We start from the raw sequence: 21,843 nt of genomic DNA, 5'->3' as shown, positions 1-21,843 counted from the left end.
ATTTTTTGAGGAACCCCCATTCTATTTTCAAGAGTGGCTGCAGCACTTTGCATTCCCACCAGCAGTGCAACAAAGATCCTCTTTCTCTGCATCCTTGCCAACATCTGTTGTTGCCTAAGTTGTTAATGTTAGCTATTCTGACAAGTGTTAGGTAGTAGCTCATTGTGGTTTTGATTTGTATTTCCCTGATAATGAGCAATGTTGATCATCTTTTCATGTCTCTGTTAGCCATCTGGATGTCTTCCTCGGAAAAGTGTCTATTCATGTCTTTTGTCCATTTCTTCACTGGATTGTTTTTTGGGTGTTGAGTTTGATAAGTTCTTTACCTCATATGTCATTTGCACATATCTTCTCCCATTCCTTCATTTGCCTTTCAGTTTTGCTGATTGTTTCCTTCGCTTTGCAGAAGTTTTTGTCTTGATGACGTCCCAATAGTTCATTTTTGCTTTTGTTTCCCTTGCCTCTGGAGACGTTGAGTGAGAAGTGGCTGCAGCCAAGGTCAAAGAGGTTTTTGCCTGCTTTCTCCTCAAGGATTTTGATGGCTTCCTGTCTTACATTTAGGTCTTTCATCCATTTTGAGTTTATTTTTGTGTATGGTGTAAGAAAGTGGTCCAGGTTCATTCCTCTTGTGTGTTGCTGTCCAGTTTTCCCAACACAATTTGCTGAAGAGATTGTTTTTATTCCATTGGATATTCTTTCCTGCTTTGTCAAAGATTAGTTGGCCATACCTTTGTGGGTCTATTTCTGGGTTCTCTGTTCTGTTCCATTGATCTATGTGTCTGTTTTTGTGCCAGTACCATACTGTCTTGATGATTACAGCTTTGTAATATAGCTTGAAGTCTAGACTTGTGATGCTTCTAGCTTTGGTTTTCTTTCTCAATCTTTTCATTGAGGGCTGATTTGTGACCCAGTATGTGATCTATCATGGAGAATATTCCATGTGAACTTGAGAAGAATGTGTATTCTGCTGCTTTAGAATGAAATGTTCTGAATATCATCTGTTAAGTCCATCTGGTCTAGTGTATCATTCAAAGCCAATGTCCCCTTGTTGATTTTCTGCTTAGATGATTTGTCTATTGTTGTAAGTGGGGTGTTGAAGTCCCCTACTATTAAGGTACTATTATCAATGAGTTTCTTTGTTTGTGATTAATTGATTTGTATATTTGGGTGCTATCACACTGGGCACATAAATGTTTACAATTGTTAGATTTTCTTGGTGGATAGACCCCTTAATTATGATATAATGCCCTTCTTCACCTCTTGTTACAGTCTTTATTTTAAAATCTAGTTTTTCTGATATAAGTATGGCCACTCCAACTTTCTTTTGATGACCATTAGCATGATAGATGGTTCTCCAACCCCTTACTTTCAATCTTCAGGTGTCTTTAGGTCGAAAATGAGTTTCTTGTGGGGCACCTGGGTGGCTTAGTCAGTTAAGTGTCTGACTTTGGCCCTGGTCATCATCTCACAATTCGTGGTTTGAGCCCCTCATCAGGCTCTATGCTGACAGCTCAGAGCCTGAAGCCTGCTTCGGATTCTGTGTTTCCCTCTCTCTCTCTGCCCTTCCCCCACTCATACTCTGTGTCTCTTCCTCTCAAAAATAAATAAACATTAAAAAAAATTTGAAGTAGTTTTTGTAAGCAGCATATAGATGGGTCTTGTTTTCTTATCCATTCTTATACCCTATGTCTTTTGATTGGAGCATTTAGTCCATTTAGATTTAGAGTGAGTACAGAAAGATATGAATTTAGTGCCATTGTGTTGCCTGTAGAGTTGATGTTTCTGGTGATGTTCTCTGGTCCTTTCTAGTCTTTGTTACTTTGGTGTTTTGTTTTATTTTTTCTTTTCTCCACTCAAAGAGTCCCCTTTAAAATTTCTTGCAGGGCTGGTTTAGTGGTCACAAACTCCTCTAGCTTTTATTTGTCTGGGAAACTCTTTACCGCTCCTTCTATTTTGAATGACAACTCTACTGGATAAAGAATTCTTGGCTGCATATTTTTCTGACTCAGCATGTTGAATATATCCTGCCACTCCTTTCTGGCCTGCCAAATTTCTGTGGATAGGTCTGCTGCAAATCTTATCTGTCTTCCCTTATAGGTTAAGGACTTTTTTCCCTTGCTGCTTTCATAATTCTTTCCTTGTCTCTGTATTTTGTGAATTTGACTATGACGTGCCTTGTTGATGGTCATTTTTTGTTGAATCAAATGGGAGTTCTCTGGATTATCCCAGCCTCTAAAATGTGATTACAACCATGAAACAAAAAAAATATATCCACATTTGCCTACAAAAAAATTGGAATGAATTACCCCAAAATATATTGTGGTGTTTTTGAATGGTAGAAATATAGATGATCATTTTCTGCTTTTCTGTCTTTTCCAAATTTGCTTAGTAAGTACAGATTCCTTTTACAATTTAAAAGAAAAAAAACCTCTTACATTAAAAATCAAGTTTTTTCTGGAGCTCAAGACCTGGAAACACACTTTTTCTGATGGACTTGTGTGTTTTTAACATTTAATGGGTTAATGCATATAAAATAGTTGCAATCATGTTCAAGTCTGGTAGTGACTATTGTTATTGTGATTATTACTATACATAAATGCTATATAACTCAACATTTTGGAAGGCCATATAGTATAATGGTTAAAAATATGAGTCAGGTGGGGCACCTGAGAGGCTTAGTCAGTTGAGCATCCATCTTCGGCTCAGGCCCCATGATCTCACAGTTTGTGAGTTTGAGACTTGCATTGGGCTCACTGCTGTCAGCACGGAGCCTACTTCAGATCCTCTGTCCCCCTCTCTCACTGCCCCTCCACCACTCACCCTTTCTCTCTCTCTCTCAAAAATAAATAAACATTAAAAAAAATGAGTCAGGTGTGGTCTGTTGAATTTGTGATGCAGAATTGACTAGGTTAAAAGCACTGCTACTTCCTAACTGTGGTACCTTATGCAAGTCACTTAAGCTCTCCATATCTCAGTTTTATCTATCAGCAAGAGGGGATGATAATAATGGTTCTTACTTAATCAGGTTTTTATGAGAACTACAACGCCCTTAAAATTAATGACTGGCACATAATAAATGCCAAAACTGTGGTGATGGTGATGATGACAATGATGGTAGAAGGTAGACAGTGGTGATGATGTTACCATCAAAAGCCTAAATTTTATAATGCCCCTTTATATCATCAGAACATCTCATATTTAATAATGATATTAAATCAAGAAAAATATTTCTAAATAATCTGAGAGTTGTTTTTCTAAAGTATGTGATGGCAAAAATACAAACTTAATGATACAAGAGTGATTAAAATCAACCTATTTTTAAGACTTCAGAATGCTTGCATATCAGCTAGCTCTAAAGTATGGTACCAAATTTCATCTTTTTAAGTTAATTATGTATGTCAGTGCAAACTATATGTGAGTGCAGTGTTTGAAGCTAGAGTTTGTGTTTAATGTTTTTAAAAAAGGGAACTAGCACTTTCAATTATTCCAGTATCTATCCCCCTAACATGCAGTCCATTAAGGTTTCAAAGATGTAAAGCAGAAGGCTCACAATGTGGTGTTTCCTCCATGCCTCCTCCCACTTTCCTTATTGCAATGGTGGCAAACTGCTTAATTACCCTTCATACACAAGGGAACTGAATCCTGGAAAGTGCTAAATCAAAATGCCCCAACACTACAGCGTCCTCTGAATGTGAGATATTGTGCAACTCTACAGAGAAGCTCATTTGTAATCTCAGCACTGGGAGAAGACTTTGTGATGAATTGGGAGATGGGACATGAGCATGGTGGTTGTGGTAGAGTGGGTAATACAATCGAGTCTTTCAATTAGATACATTTTCCCTTTATTTGGCATTTAGCATTTCTTGTCTAATTGCCTTTTGTCTGCCTTTAAAAATATTGCCCAATTGTCACAATATGCCATGTTATTGATTTTGTTTTATTTGACACAAAGTACTGCTCTGTATCAACTGAATGTTGGCTTCCAGCTTTTCCTTAGATCAAAAATGAGCTATTTTTCAACTGGAGGCAAACTCCTTTCATGGTTATCTGTCAACTGCCAAGGAACATCCATAGGAGCCTCTGGAAGAGTAAAAACTATAAAATACCATGTATACCACATTTATTTGCCATTGATTTTCTCTTCTAAATTTGTGTGAAGAGTCCAATGTTTTGAAAATCAGATGAACTTTAAATGAAGAACAAAATCCCACCATTTTTTTAAAGCTTCCCAGAGAAGATTTGAATAACTTGAATCATTATCTTATAAGAATTAAAAAGTACACATCTGGATAATCATGTTCAAAGACATGCATATGTCTTTAAAAGCAAGACTATACCTATGCACTGAGACACAATACCTGATCGTATTACTGGCTTTTCCAGATGTTTAGTTTGACATTTTTGCAACATCTGCAACTGCCTTCTTTGTAGGTACCCTCAAGGCTCACTTTCATTACGTAAAGATTACCCTAAATGGCTGACAATTAGACCTATCTATAGCTTCTAACAGTAAAATAAACATCTCAAGGGTGGTCTCCAAAAGTATAAGGAAAATAAAACAGCCTTTGCTTCTTTTTCCTAGTACTTTTGAGGCCTGCCTGACAAATTCAGAAGAGGCTCAAATTCCTGAACAGTGAAGTTAATAGTCTATGAAGGATCCATTTAGAGGCTGTCTTCCTTACCTGGTTACAAAACAGAGGTTGACACTGAGCTGTGAAGCACTGGGCGACCCCATTTCTACACACACATTTAGCACACCGACTCAGTGGCCAGTCTTCTCCATCCTGGAATACATGGCCTTCATAGAAACAAGGTTCTGGAAGGTCAGAAAAAATAAGGATTACTGGGGGGATTGTACTTGCTGATCCCAGGGCTGACTGCATGGGTGTGCAGCCAGTGTAGTCACACAGGGCCCTGTGGTTGGGGGCGCTCAGACTTGGGGATTAAAACTCTGCAGTCAGGGGCACCTGGGTGGCTCAGTCAGTTATGTGCCTTACTCTTGATTTTGGCTCAGGTCAGGATCTCAAGGTTTGTGAGTTGGAGTCCCATGTCGGGATTCACCCTGGGGAGCCTGCTTGATATTATATATAGATGATGATATAGATATAGATAGATATAGATTAGATATATAGATATACATAGATAGATATAGATATAGATATAGATATAGATATAGATATATCTCCCTCTCTTTCTGCCCCTCCCCTTCTCTCTCTGTCTCTCTCTTTCAAAATAAATAAACAAACTTTAAAGAAAAAAAACTCTGCAGTCACGGTATGGAGTTCTTAATAACTTCCTAAGTTTTGTAAGTGAAGTCTGGTGAGACAACATGACATGTGCTAGGGAGCCTCAGCTGATGCATGGTCCTGCATTCCACTACCCCCTTGTCTTCCTGAGATGGGTTCTCAGCCACTTGCTCCCAAAATCACACTCAGTTGATGCGGAGAACAAAGGCAAAAGAAATGTAAGAAAAAATTAAATTTCCTCCACAGCCCATTGACAAGTACTTAAGACAGGGTGACCTTCCTCTAGGAACTCAGCTGCCTTGATATTAATGCTTTGTTAAGGGCAAAAGGCAACCTTAGTTTGACATTAGCCCGACCTCCAGGATACTATAAGTCTTCTTAAACTTATAAAAATCCCTTTAGAAACTTCCTTTACCTCTACCACCCCAACCAAGATATATGTTAGTAATCATCCTCCAAGCATATGGCCCACTGATATACATCTGAAGGACCTCATGTCTAAGGTTTTACTAGACAGTAGTAAATGATCCTAACAGCAGCTAGCTCCTCAAAGTCCTGGAAACCTTGCTTCCAAATTCCTTAGAGACTTATGCTATCCCTAACCCCCTTCCAATGAAAGTATATAATCAGTCACTCCTCACAACCCTAGTGCAGTTCTTTCTGCCCACAGATCCTGTCCCTGTGTTTTAATAAAACCACATTTTTTGCACCAAATATGTCTCAAGAATTCTTTCTTGACTGTTCATTCCTGGACCCCGACATCACTGTGAACACTGCCATCTTGCACCCAGAGCAGGGACCTGGATGCGGGTGCTAGGGGAGTACATGTGCCCTACGCACCAAGTAGCAGGATGTGGCCCTGGGGTGCCTGTAAGGTCTCCACCTGCCCGGGAAGTATCCCCACACCTGAAGGAGTATGACATTAAATCGCAAATTAAAAACTTGACAGTTGAGAAAGACCACAGAAGAAAGACCCACTGCCTTTTGAACAAGGGGCCATGTATTTTCATTTTGCACCTAGCAAATTATGAAGTTGGCCCTGGCTGATCCTCCAGTCTCTCCAGGCAAAATGCTTCCAATATGTCTTTCTCATGGATGCCAAGAAGAAAGCCTCTTAAAGCATAAGAAAGGATCCCACAAACTCAGCCAGCCTACTCACCACCCACAAACTCTGTTGTTCAAGTATTTTTACTTGCAGGGTTATTTGGCCCAAAGCAGCTAGCTGTCAGTGCTCTTCTGGTGGATGACATCTGAAATGTGTGAGGCAAGCATTGTACTTTTATCATTTCCTAAGCATACTTTTTAATCCCTGTAATGGTTCTCCAGAGTAACGGATTGCCAGGCATGGAATAACAGGGGATGAGAAAGAAACCAGGGTCTTTTCAAAGGGAAAAGGCAAAAAATAAGAGTGTAGCTTCCAGGTATTATTAAATAAAAGAGTAATTTTTGTAATCATATGCCAGGAGAGGATGTAATGCAGTAATGACAATAATTTGTATTTGTCGTGAAGTATACACTACTTAGTTATAAAAATGGGAGCGACATATAGTCCTAAACTGTAATAAAAGGAGGACTTGGACCAAGCACGGACTCCAAGGAAAGGACCTGGAAATGTGCCCCTGGCTTGCTGAACGGGGCCTCGGTCTGTAGGCAGGCATATTCTCCACAGTGAAGGTGCCATAGAGACAAATGAGTTACCGGCTTCTTGCTCTGTGTGTCTTGGAGAAAGATGTTATGTCATTTCAAAGACCAGCCAGCAGAATTAGCGCTAGTGATGCTACATGGAGAAGTGATTTGTTCATTCTTCTCTCTGCCAAGAGGCAGGAGGAACTACGTTGGCCCTTATGGAATCATATCAGAGAATCTCGTCCCTCCTCTTTTTCCTTCTTGGGAGCTGTGGATGCAGAGGGATGCATCTGGCCAGCACAAAATAAATAAATCAGAAACTTGCAGAATCCCAAATCTGGAATGGAGCTTGGAGATCAGTTCCAGCCTCACTCTCTGCAACACTGCTTCTGCCAAGTGTAAGGATCCAACTTGGTTCCAGTAAAGAACCGGGTTAGGGGTCTTTGAGCCACACTGAGCAAGAAAAAGTTGGGATGTCATCATGTAAACCTCAAAGGCAAAGAGGGTTTCTTTCCAGAAGTTCATACTCACTCCCAGGGCCCACACAGACTGGGCAGCAGCTCCCTTCGGGGATGAATTCCAGCTCCTGCTGTGTGCACAACAGCGGTGGGCATGGCTGGGGCATGCATCGGACTTCCCCATGCGTACACGAGCACACACTGCATGGGGAGGAGACCCACTCTGTCCCATGCTGGGGGTTAGGGGAAAAAAGAATAAGAAGGTTATTGTCAGAATATAGCTTTCATCTGACCAGACAGAAGCAAACCTCTTACACAAATGAAGGATGGTGCTCAGGAGAGATGGAAGAAGGCTCTAGGCTTACAAGGTTAAGACCAGGATTTATAATGTTCCAAGCCAGAGACCAATTAAAAACCTGAATTTTCTTTTCTTTTTAGTATCCCTAAGATTTATATTTGAAAATTTCAGAAATACACAAAAAGAAAATAAAAGATACCCTAACCCCAATCATTTAAAAAATTCTATAAAGTCTAACGTAAAATATACACACATACACATACATATATTTACTGAATTCTTTATAATGGTCCTATTATTTTCAATAGCTCTCACTCTGTTCCTCTTTCTCTCTCTTTCTTTCTCGTTTTTTGCCTTTATTTTTTAAAACCCTGATTAGTTCCCATATTCCTCTTTTCCTATCCTTCCTTCTCCCTGTCCCCCTCTGCCTCTCTTCTGCTCCAATAATCTTTAGGTCCTGGGGAAATACGACAGCCAGCAAGAGGCATCTGCTTCAGCCAGCTCTTCCACAAACTACAGAGCCAACTCTGAGCCCATCTACATATATAGAATGCTGCTAATCCACTTCAGGTTGGGATATCATGTTCCCAAAGCTAGCACTGTATCAGTGATCTAACAGATCCCTGTTTTGAGTTCTATGACTTACTGAGTACCAAAAATATTTAAATGAGCCCCCCTCAGATATGATGCAGATTGGGGGTGATGAACACTGAATATAAAAAGCTACAAATATGTTGATTGCCTGGGGAAGTAGCTGTCAAAATATGGCAGAATGGAATAATGGTGGCCTTTTACAAGATGTGTGTGTGTGAGGGGAGGGGGGAGATAAGTTTAATGAATGAAATTTTCCTCCGATAACATTTTCTTAAATATTTGGAGACTGATTTCCTTTGCCTCTATTAAATGCAACATGATGATAACTGATCCAGCACAAATCATGTATAGATTTCTACTAAAAACATCACACATTCCAGGTGCTCAATCACCTAAATATAATCTGGGGATTACAACTGTGCGACTGAGAAGCATAGAAAATAAATGTCCCCTTGCTTCTCAAACTAGCATCCAGAATAGTTATTCAGCATTCCCAAACACAAAAGAACTCTGTCTTACCTAAACAAGTCAGTACCCCTTTATTCTGCAAATTACAGCCAGGTTGCAAGCAAGCCACGGCTGACATTACTAATAACCTGTGCTATTATTATAATGATAGTAATAGGCACTCACAGTCATCCAATTATTTGGGAACCGAGTCCTCACCTTACTGTCATGAAGATTACTTTCTTCTAGATGGACTTACTGGAGCACAAGAGAACAATAATGCAAGTATGCACTGAGTCAGATGCATCAAGTGTTTCCTTGGAAGCTCCCAGCTCAGCCCTCCCTGCCTTAGGAACTGTGGGTGAGTGACTTAATCTTTCTAAATCTCAGCTTTCTGGTCTGAAAAACTGAAATGGTATGACAACATTCCTTCACTGGGTTACTATAAAGATTATATGAGGTAGTTTTTTAAAGAGCAGGCAAGGGAGAGGAAGGGTGGCAGGTAGAGGGTGCTCAGTCCTCTCCCCTCTTTCCACTGTGTTGAGTTCATAGCCTTCCTCCTCCTTTTCACACCCGTGTGCCATCTGTGACCATAGAAATGGACATAAATATCAAGGCCAAGTCCTCTACCACCAATTTTTATTTCTGCTATAATTAAATATAAAACTTCAAATTTAGTACAGCATATAAATGGGCAAGCCCACAACTTGCTAATAAACTATTAACTAATAAAAGATAGGGGGCAAGTGACCTTTATACTTTGAAAAGCCTAAGCATAAAAGCAAAGAAAGAAACTGTAAGAGAAAAACTGATAGGTTCTAATGAGTAAAAATTTTATTTTTTTAAGTTTATTTTTGACAAAGAGAGAGTGTGTGTGTGCACAAGCAGTGGAGGGTCAGAGAGAGAGGGAGACACAGAACCCAAAGCAAGATCCAGGCTCTGAGCTGTCAGCACAGAGCCCGATGCAGGGCTCGAACCCACGAACCATGAGATCATGACGTGAGCCGAAGTCAGACGCTTAACCAACTGAGCCACCCAGTCGCCCCTCTAATGAATTAAAATTTTAAAAGTCTGTCAAAAATACATTATAAACAAAGTCAAAAGGCAAACGACAAGCTGATAAAAATTGCAAATTATATTAATTAGAACTAAACTCTATTATATAAAGTCATTTCCAAGCAGTAAGAAAAAAATCAACAGAAAACAAGCTTATAGAATATTTAATACTATAAATTGCAAAGAGATATTAATTAAAATAAAATTGGATAATACTTCTTAATATCAGATATGGGAAGAGTTTAAAATTCATAGTAGTGTTGGCAAAACAGCAGTGGAATGGCATTTTCTCCTTCACAGAGCCTTCCCTCACCACAGCACCTGGAATACTCAGCCAGGTGGGGCCTACCCAGGGTAATCACACCTGAAGAAAGGCTGCATGAGCCGTGATATTCCCACTGGATTTCTCATTAGACACAGACAACTTAAAATTGAATTTTAATGATCACAGATGTCACAGCTTCGATAATCAAAACCTTTAGATGCTTTGCCTGGGTGGCTCGGTCGGTTAAACATCCGACTTCGGCTCAGGACATGATCTCACACTCCGTGAGTTTGAACCCCGCATCAGGATCTGTGCTGACAGCTTCTAGAGCTCAGAGCCTGGAGCCTGCTTTGGATTCTGTCTCCCTCTCTCTCTGCCCCTTCCCTGCTCGCACTCTGTCTCTCTCTCTCAAAAATAAATAAACATTAAAACAAATTTAAAAAAATCTTTAGATGCTTTGACCTACTAATTTCACTTAAAAGAAGTTATCTGAAGAAAATGATCAACAATACACAAAATGTTTAAATATAAGGAATTCCATTTCATTGTTCTTTATGTACCAAAGTTGGAAATATGATCATGAAAATTAGAAGCTATACAAATCCCTAACAATAGGAAATCATGTTCTCCAAGGTGTGCCAGGGAACTATACACAACACGTTATATTTAAAAAGTAAGACATAAACTGTATACACAGTATAATTATAATTACGTAAGAACATATATATCTATCCATCTCCCCTGCTACCTCCTCTCCAAAAAACTGAGAGAACACCAACAGTGATTTTCATAGCTTGAGAATTACCAATGATGTTTTTTCTGCTTATACACTTTTTTATTTTCCAATTTTCACCATAAACATATTTTTACTTTTGTCATCAGAAGGCAAATTACTGTTTAAAATATCGAATGAATCATTTATATGTCTTAAATAAACTAAAATGTGAAGGCTGCATATAAAACAGCTTGAAGTGAACTTCTTTATCTATTAAAAGTCAGAAGATTGCTTCTAAACATCTTGACATTTCACTTCATTAAAATAAGAGCTTGTTCTGTTGCTACTAAGAAACACTAACAGTTGTTTCTTAAACATTTGCAATCACACGACCTTTCACACAGAGACCACAAAAATTAATTACAATAACAACCTGTCAATCACCACATTTTTTCATCTGTAAAATGAGAGGGTTGTGTTAGCTAATCTCTTCAGTACCTTCAAGCTCTCTGATGATGTGCATCTATTATCTAACTCAAGAGACATAAAACGAGGCAGGGGATTCTCCCTTCACAATAAGCTTGAAAATTATGGGAATAACAGCAAACACTTGGTAGGGAATCTCCAATGCTTGGTGTCAAAGCCACAGAAGAAGATCCTTAGGGTGATCCAAAGGGCACAGTTTCTCTCTCTCCTCTCTCTGCCCCTCCCCTGCTTGTGTGCTCTCTCTCTCTCTCTCAAAATAAATAAACATTTTTTTAAAAAAGGGAGGGCGGGGAGGGGTGCCTGGGTGGCTCAGTCCGTTAAACGACCAACTCTTGGTTTCAGCTCAGGTCATGATCTTATGGCTCTTGAGTTGGAGCCCTGCGTCAGATTCTGGGCTGACAGTGTGGAACCTGCTTGGGATTCTCTCTCCCTCTCTCTCTGCCCCTCCCCTGCTTGTGCTCTCTCTTAAAATAAATAAGCATTTAAAAAAAATAACAAAGTGCACAGAGCGATGAAGACAAATTACTCCCACATCTCTCTTGGGAAAAAGTCACATAAGTCCACTCCATTTTCCTCTCCTACACCTATAGCTAAAACAGTGATGCCGCCCTCAGCAGAGGCAGATTAGAGATCAAGGGGCTTGGCACATGCTGATATATACATATGTGCATTATAATTATAATATAATTATAATATAATTATAATATAATACAATATAATTATAATATAATTATAATTATATGATTATATATATATATGTGTGTATATATATATATATATATATATAATTTCCTAGTGTTCTCTATACCCATTTACAAAAGCCTCACTTTTTATAAACACTGTGGCAGCAAAGAGAGCTTTGTAAAGTCAAGGAATAATAGATACACAAAGCAATGCCCCCAGATCTGGTTTTAGCTGTGTCATCTTAACCTCATTAATACCTTTTGAAAATATGAGATTTTGACACGGGACAAAAGTGCATTCTGCAGACAACATCTTAAATATATTCTTTTGCATAGCCAACTAATAAATTGGCCTGGCTGTTGACATAAGTCCAAAGGAAAGATAAGGTCATAAAGTATTTGCCTGGCTTACTGACGGAACAATAAAATAATTTTTCTTTGTATAATTTGTTCCTGTTATGAAGTTATAGATCCAGAATACTAACTACTGGGAATGTTCAGTGCATATTATAATTACATCCTCTACTTTGAAGAGAACAAGGCTGCGGAATTCAATATTCATTTCTTCCTTCACACACATAAATTAGTACTGTTAGTGTCACAGACGGCAAGGCGAGCAGACCTCTCTCCTCTATTCAATCGAATGTGGGCACTAGGGCATCACCACTTTTCTTTTTCGGTGAATCTCCACACACTATCTTCTCAGACCTGACATTATCTAGTGATGGGATTCAATTAGTAAAAAAGGGAAAGAGAGAGGATTAATGGTCCTCTTCCCTCCCTTTCACAAGCTAATTTGTGGGGCAAAGAATAGGGAAAAGCATTCCAACGCTTTTTAGGAAAACATATTTCAGGCTTGTCTCCCTGAATGGTTGGCAAGGCTGGGCAGAGATCCAAACACTAATTTGAAGGGATAGCTTTCGGGAGGTCATGGATGAAATAGTCCCCCAAATGCTGGCTGTAATAAGCCCGTGTAAGACTCTCAAATAACCTGGAGTCAGCCAAATGGCTCATGTGTTTTCCTCACTCCAGGGAAGATGTCGGGACTTGTCCTGACTTGTTAGAAGGCTGGTTGTGTAATAAGCTGTTTACCCTGCAAACAAAGGTGGTCCTCTAGTGAGGCCAGGCTGTTTCATTAAAGGGTGGCCTCCTCATGCTGCCCTGGGCTGGACCCATCCTTGACTTTCCTTTGCTTCAACCCTGTTCTCTTGAGACAGTACCACTTCAACTAATTCCCCTCCTGCCACATTCACTCTATCCTACAGACTCTTGTAAAGCCCTCTCTTAGGAGAAAGCTTTCACCGTGGATCACCATTCTAAAGTTCTTAAAATACCGGGCTATTTTGTAGCTACAGGGAGCGCATCTCCATGACCTGCCCTATGGGATGCAAGCCAGAGGCTAAAGAGAATATTATTGCTGTTCCATGAGAAAGGAGTGCTCTGGACTGCTTCCTAAGCAAACAGAAAGGGTCAAAAACAAACAAACAAACAAAAAAAACCCAAAACCCTCAAAGATTCAGGAAAACACCTAGTGATACAAGCAACAAGGTGAGAGTTGGAGCAAACCCAGACAAGTATTTAACCCACAGAAGAAAACAAATAATATTAAAAAGGCTTTGGCAAGAATCTAGGGGAAGTGAAAAAAGTGAGAGGAAGGAAGGGCAGAAAAGCAAGAAACATGATCATTTTAACCTTATTAAGACTAAAATTAGGAAATTTTTTTTGTCTCCGCTTAAAAAAATCATTATTCTATCTCTATTTGAAGAAGTAGACCACTAGAGATTTTTTTCCTTCAAAATAGAGTTCCTGAAATTCAGCTTTTTCTCACTTACATCAAGTACCAGAAATATAACATTTTCTGAGGAGTACGTTTTGAAAGTTGCATATGGGAAAACGACACATGGATATGTTCTTACCCAGTTTAGAGCTTTCCATGTGATGTAATACAGCAGAATGGGGTAGGGGGATGGGGGAAGAAGGAGGGCTTTCTGAACTCTTCCAGAGAAAGCTGGAGGACAAGAGGATTTCATTTCTTAACTAATCCATCAGCAGATAGGTGGTCCTAGAACCACCCAGCCACATAGGCCGTTGGTCAATGACCAGCATGCCATTGGGGCAAGGAGATTGATAAGTTGGAGAAGGAATTTGTTCATTGTTTGAATCCTGCATTGATGTTTACTGAGCACCCACTCTGGGAAAAGTTTAGCGTTAAGTGCCTGGTTAGGTGGGAAGCAAGGAAGATCACTACAAAGATGCAGAAAATACTGTCAATGTTCTCAAGCATCTTAAACCAAGATAAGAAGATTGTGCATGTGCAAAAATATAACACAAGAGAACAAGTGATAAATGTCATTAAACTACAAAGATTTATTGAATTCTGATTTTCCATGTCCCTAGTATCCTCACTCACTTGAGACGTCTGATTGTCCCCTGACCTTGTTTTGGATACTAGGTGCTCCTTCATTTGTGAGATTCAGCTTGGTGCTTTTGACCTTGAACCACACACCTATTCAAATCATTATGACCTGGCATTACTTCCACCACCATTATGCTCTGCAGCACTTTCCATTTCACAGGGGCCCCCTTCAGCAGCAAGGTTTACACCACTCCACATAATGCAGACTGAATTGAGCAGCAAAGGGTGATATGTGGTATGAAGACATTCCCAGCATAGATCCGGCTTGGGTGTCTTTCAGCAACACATTGTGCAGAACTGAAAGAGTGGCTTCCTCAGGTAATTAGGAGACAGTGGCTCAAGGGAGATGATCCTGTCCCACGGGGAAAGTACACTATGCTCACCGAGTTTTAGGTACACACTCTGAATAGCAGCCTAGAGTGGGTATATCAAATCCCACTAACCTGAATGGGCAGAGGCATTAACTTGGGGAGGGGTTTGTATCAGGTGGAAGATGAGGATTAAAAGCAAAGAGCCTCTTTCTACCACATTCAACATCACCTACTGCCTCAGGGTAACGTTTAGGTGTAAGTAAAGATGAACTGTATCCATTCCATTTTCATAAGTCCTATAAGAAACCTTGCAATTGTACTTTTTAATCAGTACTTAATGTCTATAAATTAATCCTAAAGGATCTGGAATGAAAAGAACTTTAGGATTGATTTCTAGTATTGTGGTTCTAAATGGGGGTAGGTGAGCATTTTGTCCCTTAGGAGAAATTTGTCCATGCTTGCAGACACGTCTGGTTGTCAGGACTTAGGGGTGCTTCCAGCGTCTATATAGTGGGTAAAAATCAGGAATGCTGCTAAATATCCCACAAGGCATAGGTCGGCCCCACCACAAAGCCTAAAATGTCAATAGTGCTGAAGTGTAGAAACCTTACTGTAATTGAAAGAGCCTTGAATTAGGAGTAAGAAAACCCAGGTTCTAGGTCAGGTTATACCACTTATTAGTAACAAGACATTGGGCAAGAACCTTAAGCTCTTCACAATTCAACTTTTTCATCTACAATACAGGAGTAATAAGATCTGCCCTATTCACTCACTGAGGGTTGTTTGTAATTATCAAAGGGAAACAATATATGTGATACAGAGACAAGGTGGTAACTTCATTATTCAGCATCACAACTTCTTCAATCAACATTGTCGAACTACGCTTTATAGACACAAATTCCATCTACAAATATTTACGTAGGACCTATGAAATTAGTAGAACCATTTTAATTTTATTCAAGAAACCCAAATGCCTATGGAAAGTCAAATGGGCCTCAGGTCCTCCACAGCCCAGGCAAAGAAAAAAACCTCTCTTGTCAACACAAGTTCAGCATTCAGCTTTCCCTTGTCAATGATCTACAGGCATAGAATCAACCATAGGTCAGAAAACACTTACCGCATAGATTTTCTTTTCATGATGGCAAGATCCGGAAGTCCTCAACACACACTCAGGGCAGCACTGGTTGGCAGCTATTTGAAGTACTTCTCCCTGAGCGTTTAAAAACAGCTCAGTGTAAAACAGCAGCAGGAAACACACTCACAGTGGCTCATGGGACCCCAAGTCATCTCAGATACACTAAATTTCATGAGTTTCCATGGGTGACAACAGACAGGATAAACCAAATAAACTGACAAAAAGGATTCTCTCTGTCAAGATGAGCTTTTCTCAAAGTTAAAACGAACCCTCCTGTGAAAGCAATTTCCTTGAAAATTGTCTACACCTCTTCACATGTAATGAAGTGGAGAATTTTATTCGCTAGAAATGTTCCATCTGAGTGTCACATAAGAAAAGAAGTTGGGGTGAGAGAAGAGCTGTATCTCCCTGAAAAGTTTGTTTCCCTCTGCTGAGAAGAGAAGACTTGGGATGAGGGTGGGGGTGCGGTGGCCACAGAACTGGCAGGTCTTCTAGCTACCTGTGGAGGCCTGCTGCAGCTGGTGGGGGGTGGGGAGGGGGATGAAGTTCTGATGTTCACTTTTACTGAACAGAGTAGCAAGGCACATGGGGCGGGGGACTGACAAAGCTGAGAGAGGAAACAGCATTGTTGTGAAGGTATCACGTGTACTGCAGAGAGCCAGCTAGAGTTCCTGGACTCCAATAAAGATCTACATTGTTTTTCAGGGCTACTGTAATTCGAATAGTGTTTCCTATCGAGATGCGATACTATCAAAGGAACGGGCTACCACGTGATATCCCGGGATCTCCTGGGAAGTTGTCATGTTAACTAACCATCCATTTGCCACTGTGAAGACTCCATCTATCCAAGCGTTATTAAAACTGTGGAGCAAAGAGCATATGTTTGTCTTTGGGGCCCAGTGATCCTCTGACTCATCTTGCTTTTCCACTTAGAAATCTTAGCATTTCAACAAGTCTTAAAGAAGTGACAGACTGGGCAATGAGTGATTTTGACCAAAAATGGTAAGAGAGCCTGCATTAGCCAGGAAATCACAGCTTGTCCACAGAATAAAAGTCTACAAAGAATTCATCCAGTAGAATGAAAATGTGTGTGTGTGTGTGTGTGTGTGTGTATGCATGCATGTGTGTGTATTAATGTTTCTTTGATATTTGAGGTTTCTTCCATTTAAAAAAATGTACCTACAAGAGAATTCTAATTTTATGTAACTACATCCACAAGAGTGGGTGAGAAATGGGACTAAGATTTTACCACTGTTAATCCACAAGACAGATAAATACAATTTTATCTAGCAACAGTGATCACCAAATGCCTCCTATTTGCTTGACAAGAGATAAAATATACAATATGGGGTTTTATAAAATTATTCATACTATGCAACATTAGTGACTTTTCAAAAAAGTGCTCTCTGAACCCAAAAGGAAACTACACTTGTCTGATTTTCACAGTAAACTGTAGAAAACATATTAGCTTAATTTGCATTAAGAATTTCACACAGATAGAAAATAAGGTAATCCAAGTGTTGTTTATATTCTAACATGGAAGCAGGGAGCAAGGAAGAAAGGCAGATAAAATCAAGGACCATTTTATGCACCCAAATTAGTTTTGTTTTCTATAAAAACTGATTTTTCAGATTGGCCCTCAAAACTCATTTCATAAATATAATATTATTTATTTGTGAACATCAGTGGGGGGCCCCAGCTTGAGTCTAACTATTGAACTTGTGGTAGAACATAAAAGAGGTGATTGGGTCTAAAGGAAGAGCAAAAGATTTTGCATGTGGGCGCTTAGAGAAGGAGAGACAGAGTTCTTGCTTCGTGACCATGTAACCTTGCATAGCCCTGTGAGCTGTGAGCTGCATGGAACACATAAACCTAGGGTTTGCATTGAGGAACAGTGGGAAGTAACTGTATGCGTAAGAGACATCAGTGAAAATTGCTAGGGTTTCTGGGCAAGATTACTTGCATAGGATCTACAAAAATCAACCAACAATAATTATGATGATCATTTGGTAAAGATAGCTAACACTTAACTGAGTACTTAGAATAGCCAGGTACTCTTGTAAGCATATACATGTATGTGCATATACATATACATATATGTGTGTGTGTATGTGTACATATGTATTATGTTTGTATATACACAATATATAATTCTCACAACTTAATTAGGTAAATAGTATTATTAGCTGCATTGAGGTTTGCAGCCAAAACCCCACATGTAATATGGTGTTCCCTTGCATGGTATTGCCCTCCTCTATACATATATATTCTCCAGAAATCCTGAGGAGAGGATTGGTCCCCACAGGACTGGGTTAAATAATTAAGGTTCTAAATACCTCTGTTCTCTTTTTCTCAATATTTTTCTGTCTCTGTCTTTCTCCTTATTCCTAGGTAGCTAGCTCTCCAGCTAGCTATTCTAGATAGATATAGGAACTGGATATAGAATCTGTTACGTATGGATAGGATGGATGGATAGATAGATAGATAGATAGATAGATAAATTGACAGAAAAAGAAGAAACATGTGTCAGAATTTCCATTGACAATAAATTATTTCCAGTCAATCCACGAGTAAAACAAATTGTAAAAGGACTTTTAAACATTTTTAAAAGATGAGAGTAATAAAAGTTATTTATTAATAATAATAACTTAGGGTACAATGGTGATTCATTAACCTGTGCCGTGAACTAATGTAAGTATACCACAGCAGATTTGAATAACAACACATATTGCTGAGAAACACAAAGGAAAACTTAAAAACAACATGGTAGAGTAGAAATTATATTCGGTCATCAGTCAGGGCCTAAGGTATTGTCATGGCTGGACCACTTGCTAGCTCTATGTCTTTGAGCAAGCGACTAAACCCCTACAGGTCTGTTTCTTTGTCTATAAAATGAGAAAGTCTGACTAAATGAATTCCAAAGGACTCTTGTAGTTCTATCACTCCATAATCTATTTCATTACTTAAAATAAAGAACCCAAGTGCTCTATGATATACTCCCATGATCCTGGAGTAGGAAATTTCTTATGGTTGGATCATTTGGTCCAACCCTCTCATTTTACACAGAAGGAAACTCCTTAGAGTTTCGCAGTCTTCAATTATGTCATTCTTTTTATTACTATCATTCACCAATTTTCTGATCACTCTTTCATACTCACTCACTAAAGACTTGGCTCCGAGGTCGCAGTTTCTTTTCTACACTATGTCTAGATATAATTCTGGACAACTTCAATGTCCATGAAACTGGCATTCTATCCTTGTACATTCTTAACCACTTCAATTCAAACAATCCTCCTCTCCGCTTCACTTGAGTCCCCCCCATGGTCATGGTTGACCTTGGGACCTATCTACACTCCAAATTATTCTATAAGAGAAATCTTCAACTCTCTGAATCTGAACCTTCTGGACTTTATCTCTCTCTCACCCTCACTCCCACCATCTCACGTCTTTCAGCAGAACGACACTTTTTTCCCTCGAAGTCATTCAGCTCCCAAATGGCCTCATTTTCCTATTCATGTTAGCCTCAATGCCCAATCCTTACTGTATATTTTTTCTTTCTCTCCATTGATATGGAAAAGCCTAACCCAGGATCTATTCCACAATTTGTCATTTCTTCCGTTATACCTGGCTAGTAAACATTGATGAGAAAATTATCCCATTATGCAGCTTGGTACCCGCACAGGTTCCTGGTGTCGTGCTCCATGGGCCCTTAATATCACGCACACATACTTTACCTCAACCTTGGTCAGTCCCTTTCTCTCCTCAGTGACAGCTCCTAACATCCACTCTCTTTCTGCTCCCAACCAAATCTCAAAATCTTCACAAAGTCAGATTAGATATGAACTACTTCAGTTTCCTGTCCCTTTTTTTACTTACAAATCTAACTATATCTGTATCTGTCCATGTCTCTTTCTTTCCAGTTTTAGAGAATGAGGTTGGCCTCCCTACCCCAACCTCTGGATCCCACACACTCTGCTTCCTAAAAACCACTCCTTCTAATTCATTCATTCTGTCTGTCCTCCCTACCCCATCTCTCATATCATCAGCTTCTCTCTCTCTTCTAGGTCACCACCCTTTTTCCTCCTAGCATGATCATGTCTGTATCATGCTAATATCAAAAATGAAAACAAAAACAAAACCCTCTCCCTTCTCTTGTTTGGTCATTCTGCAAGTATTGACGAAGCGTCGTACACTGTGCTGTTCGATGGGCTGCAATCATGAAGAAGACATGGTTTTTGCTCTCAAGAAGCTAAGAGTCTGGAGGAGGAAGCAAACAAGTAAATAGGCATTTGCAGTCTACTTAAGAGCTATAAGAAAAGCAGCAACACAGGAAGGCTCAATGGTTAGGGATGAGAGGTTCAAAGAAGCTTCACAAATGACTGGTGTCTGCCTAATGCCCCATTTCTCTCCTTCTAGTCTCAGCAAAGCTCCCTGCAAGAGCAGCCTTTACTTGGCTTCCTTTCCCTACTTTCTATTCCCTCAAACTTCTGTGATATAGCTTCCTCTCCCACCACTCTACTGACACCATCTTCCAGGTGGCCTGTGATTAACACTGTTGATACAAACTCCTTCTGGAAACTCTCTACTCTCCTGGCTATCATCATACTGCTCCCTTCTCTGGCCACTTCTTACCTCTTACCTCTTTGACCACGTCTCTTTAATCTTCCTAAGATCCCTCTTTTATGTTTACCTCCTTGTAAATGACTGTGCTCCCCAAATTGCATCCTTGATCTTACACTCTTTCTTCACAAAATCTCTTTATATGAGCTCATTAAATCTAAAGGTTTACACTACTGACTATATGCTAATAATACCCACACAATATTTCCAACCTTGCCTTCTCCTCTAAGCTTTAGACTCATCTATGGGCTCCCTTTTTGACATGCCCACCTGGCTTCTCCATGGACATTTCAAACTCAACGTTCCCTAAAGTGAAATCATCATTTCCTCCCAGACAGAATGCTTGTCCTCATTATCACATATTTTCAATATCAGTCAGTGGCTCAGCTAACAAATCATCAAACCATAAATATGGGAGTCATATCTCCTTTTCCTTTCCCTCACTCTTCTAACTTCATTTAGTTCTGCCTAGTTATCCCCTAAATGTTCTTGAACCTGCCCTTTCCTCTTGAGCCCTACACTACTGGCGCCCTGATTCAGGTGCTCATCCCTTCATCTAGATTATTCTCATGGCCTCTGAATTGATCTCCTCGTTTCTATGCATTATCTTAGAAAAACCAAAGAGATCTTTCTTAAAAGCTGGAAATTATACCCACATGTCTGAAATCTTCATTAGTAATCTATTATCTTAAAAATAGAACCCCAAGCTCCATAGTACAGCATAGTACAAGGCTTTCCATAACCTCGAACTTACCAACTCTCTAGCCTGATCTCTCATTCATTCATCCAATCGGTCAAAAAATATTTATTGAGTGCCTACCATGTGTCAGGTGCTATTGTAGGTGCTGAGGATATACAGTGAATAAAAGAGACAGTAAACAAGAAGTATCAGTAAAATATATAGTATGTCAGATATTTGTGCCAAGAAGAAAAATAAAGCATGGAGGAGGAATAGGAAATGTGTGGTGGGGTAGAGATTTGCAATTTTTTTCAAGTTTTATTTATTTATTAATTTAAGAGAGAGAGGGAGTGGGGAAGGGAAAGAAGGACAGAAAATCCCAAGCAGGCTCCATGCTGTCAGCACAGAGCCCAGCATGGGGCCAAACTCACAAACCAAGAGATTATGACATGAGCCAAAATCAAGATTTGGATGCTTAACCAACTGAGCCACTCAGGTGCCCCGAGATTTGCAATTTTAAATAGAATGACATTAGTGCAAGACTTAAAGGAGGTAAAGGAGGTAAAGAATCAAGTGATTGACATATATATATATCTCCAGAGAATGAACAATTTCATCAGGAAAAGCAGTACAAAGGCCCAAATGTCGAAAGTGTGCCTGACATATCCAGGAACACCAAGCAGGCTTGGTGCCTGGAGCAGGGTAAGCAAGGAAGAAAACAGTAGATTAATTAAAGCGGTACAGTAGTACTTTACAGGACACTGTGAGCAGTTACTCTAAGTGAGAAAAGAAGCCATTGGAAGCCATT

At 39.6% G+C, this 21,843-nt stretch overlaps 1 protein-coding gene across 1 annotated transcript in view; it reads right to left on the bottom strand.

The window, feature by feature from the left end:
* FRAS1 (Fraser extracellular matrix complex subunit 1) overlaps window positions 1-21,843 on the bottom strand; it is a 425,706-nt gene that overhangs the window by 247,734 nt on the left and 156,129 nt on the right. The window contains exons 4-6 of the mRNA XM_049632097.1: window positions 15,719-15,811; window positions 7,404-7,563; window positions 4,683-4,816 (exon numbers count right to left, since the gene is read on the bottom strand). Of these exons, the coding sequence (XP_049488054.1) occupies window positions 4,683-4,816; window positions 7,404-7,563; window positions 15,719-15,811 (387 nt within the window). The remainder of the gene's footprint in view (window positions 1-4,682; window positions 4,817-7,403; window positions 7,564-15,718; window positions 15,812-21,843) is intronic.

This window comes from Panthera uncia, chromosome B1, assembly GCF_023721935.1.
Source record: "Panthera uncia isolate 11264 chromosome B1, Puncia_PCG_1.0, whole genome shotgun sequence".
Lineage (NCBI taxonomy): Eukaryota > Metazoa > Chordata > Mammalia > Carnivora > Felidae > Panthera > Panthera uncia.
This window is presented reverse-complemented; position numbering and strand designations above follow the sequence as displayed.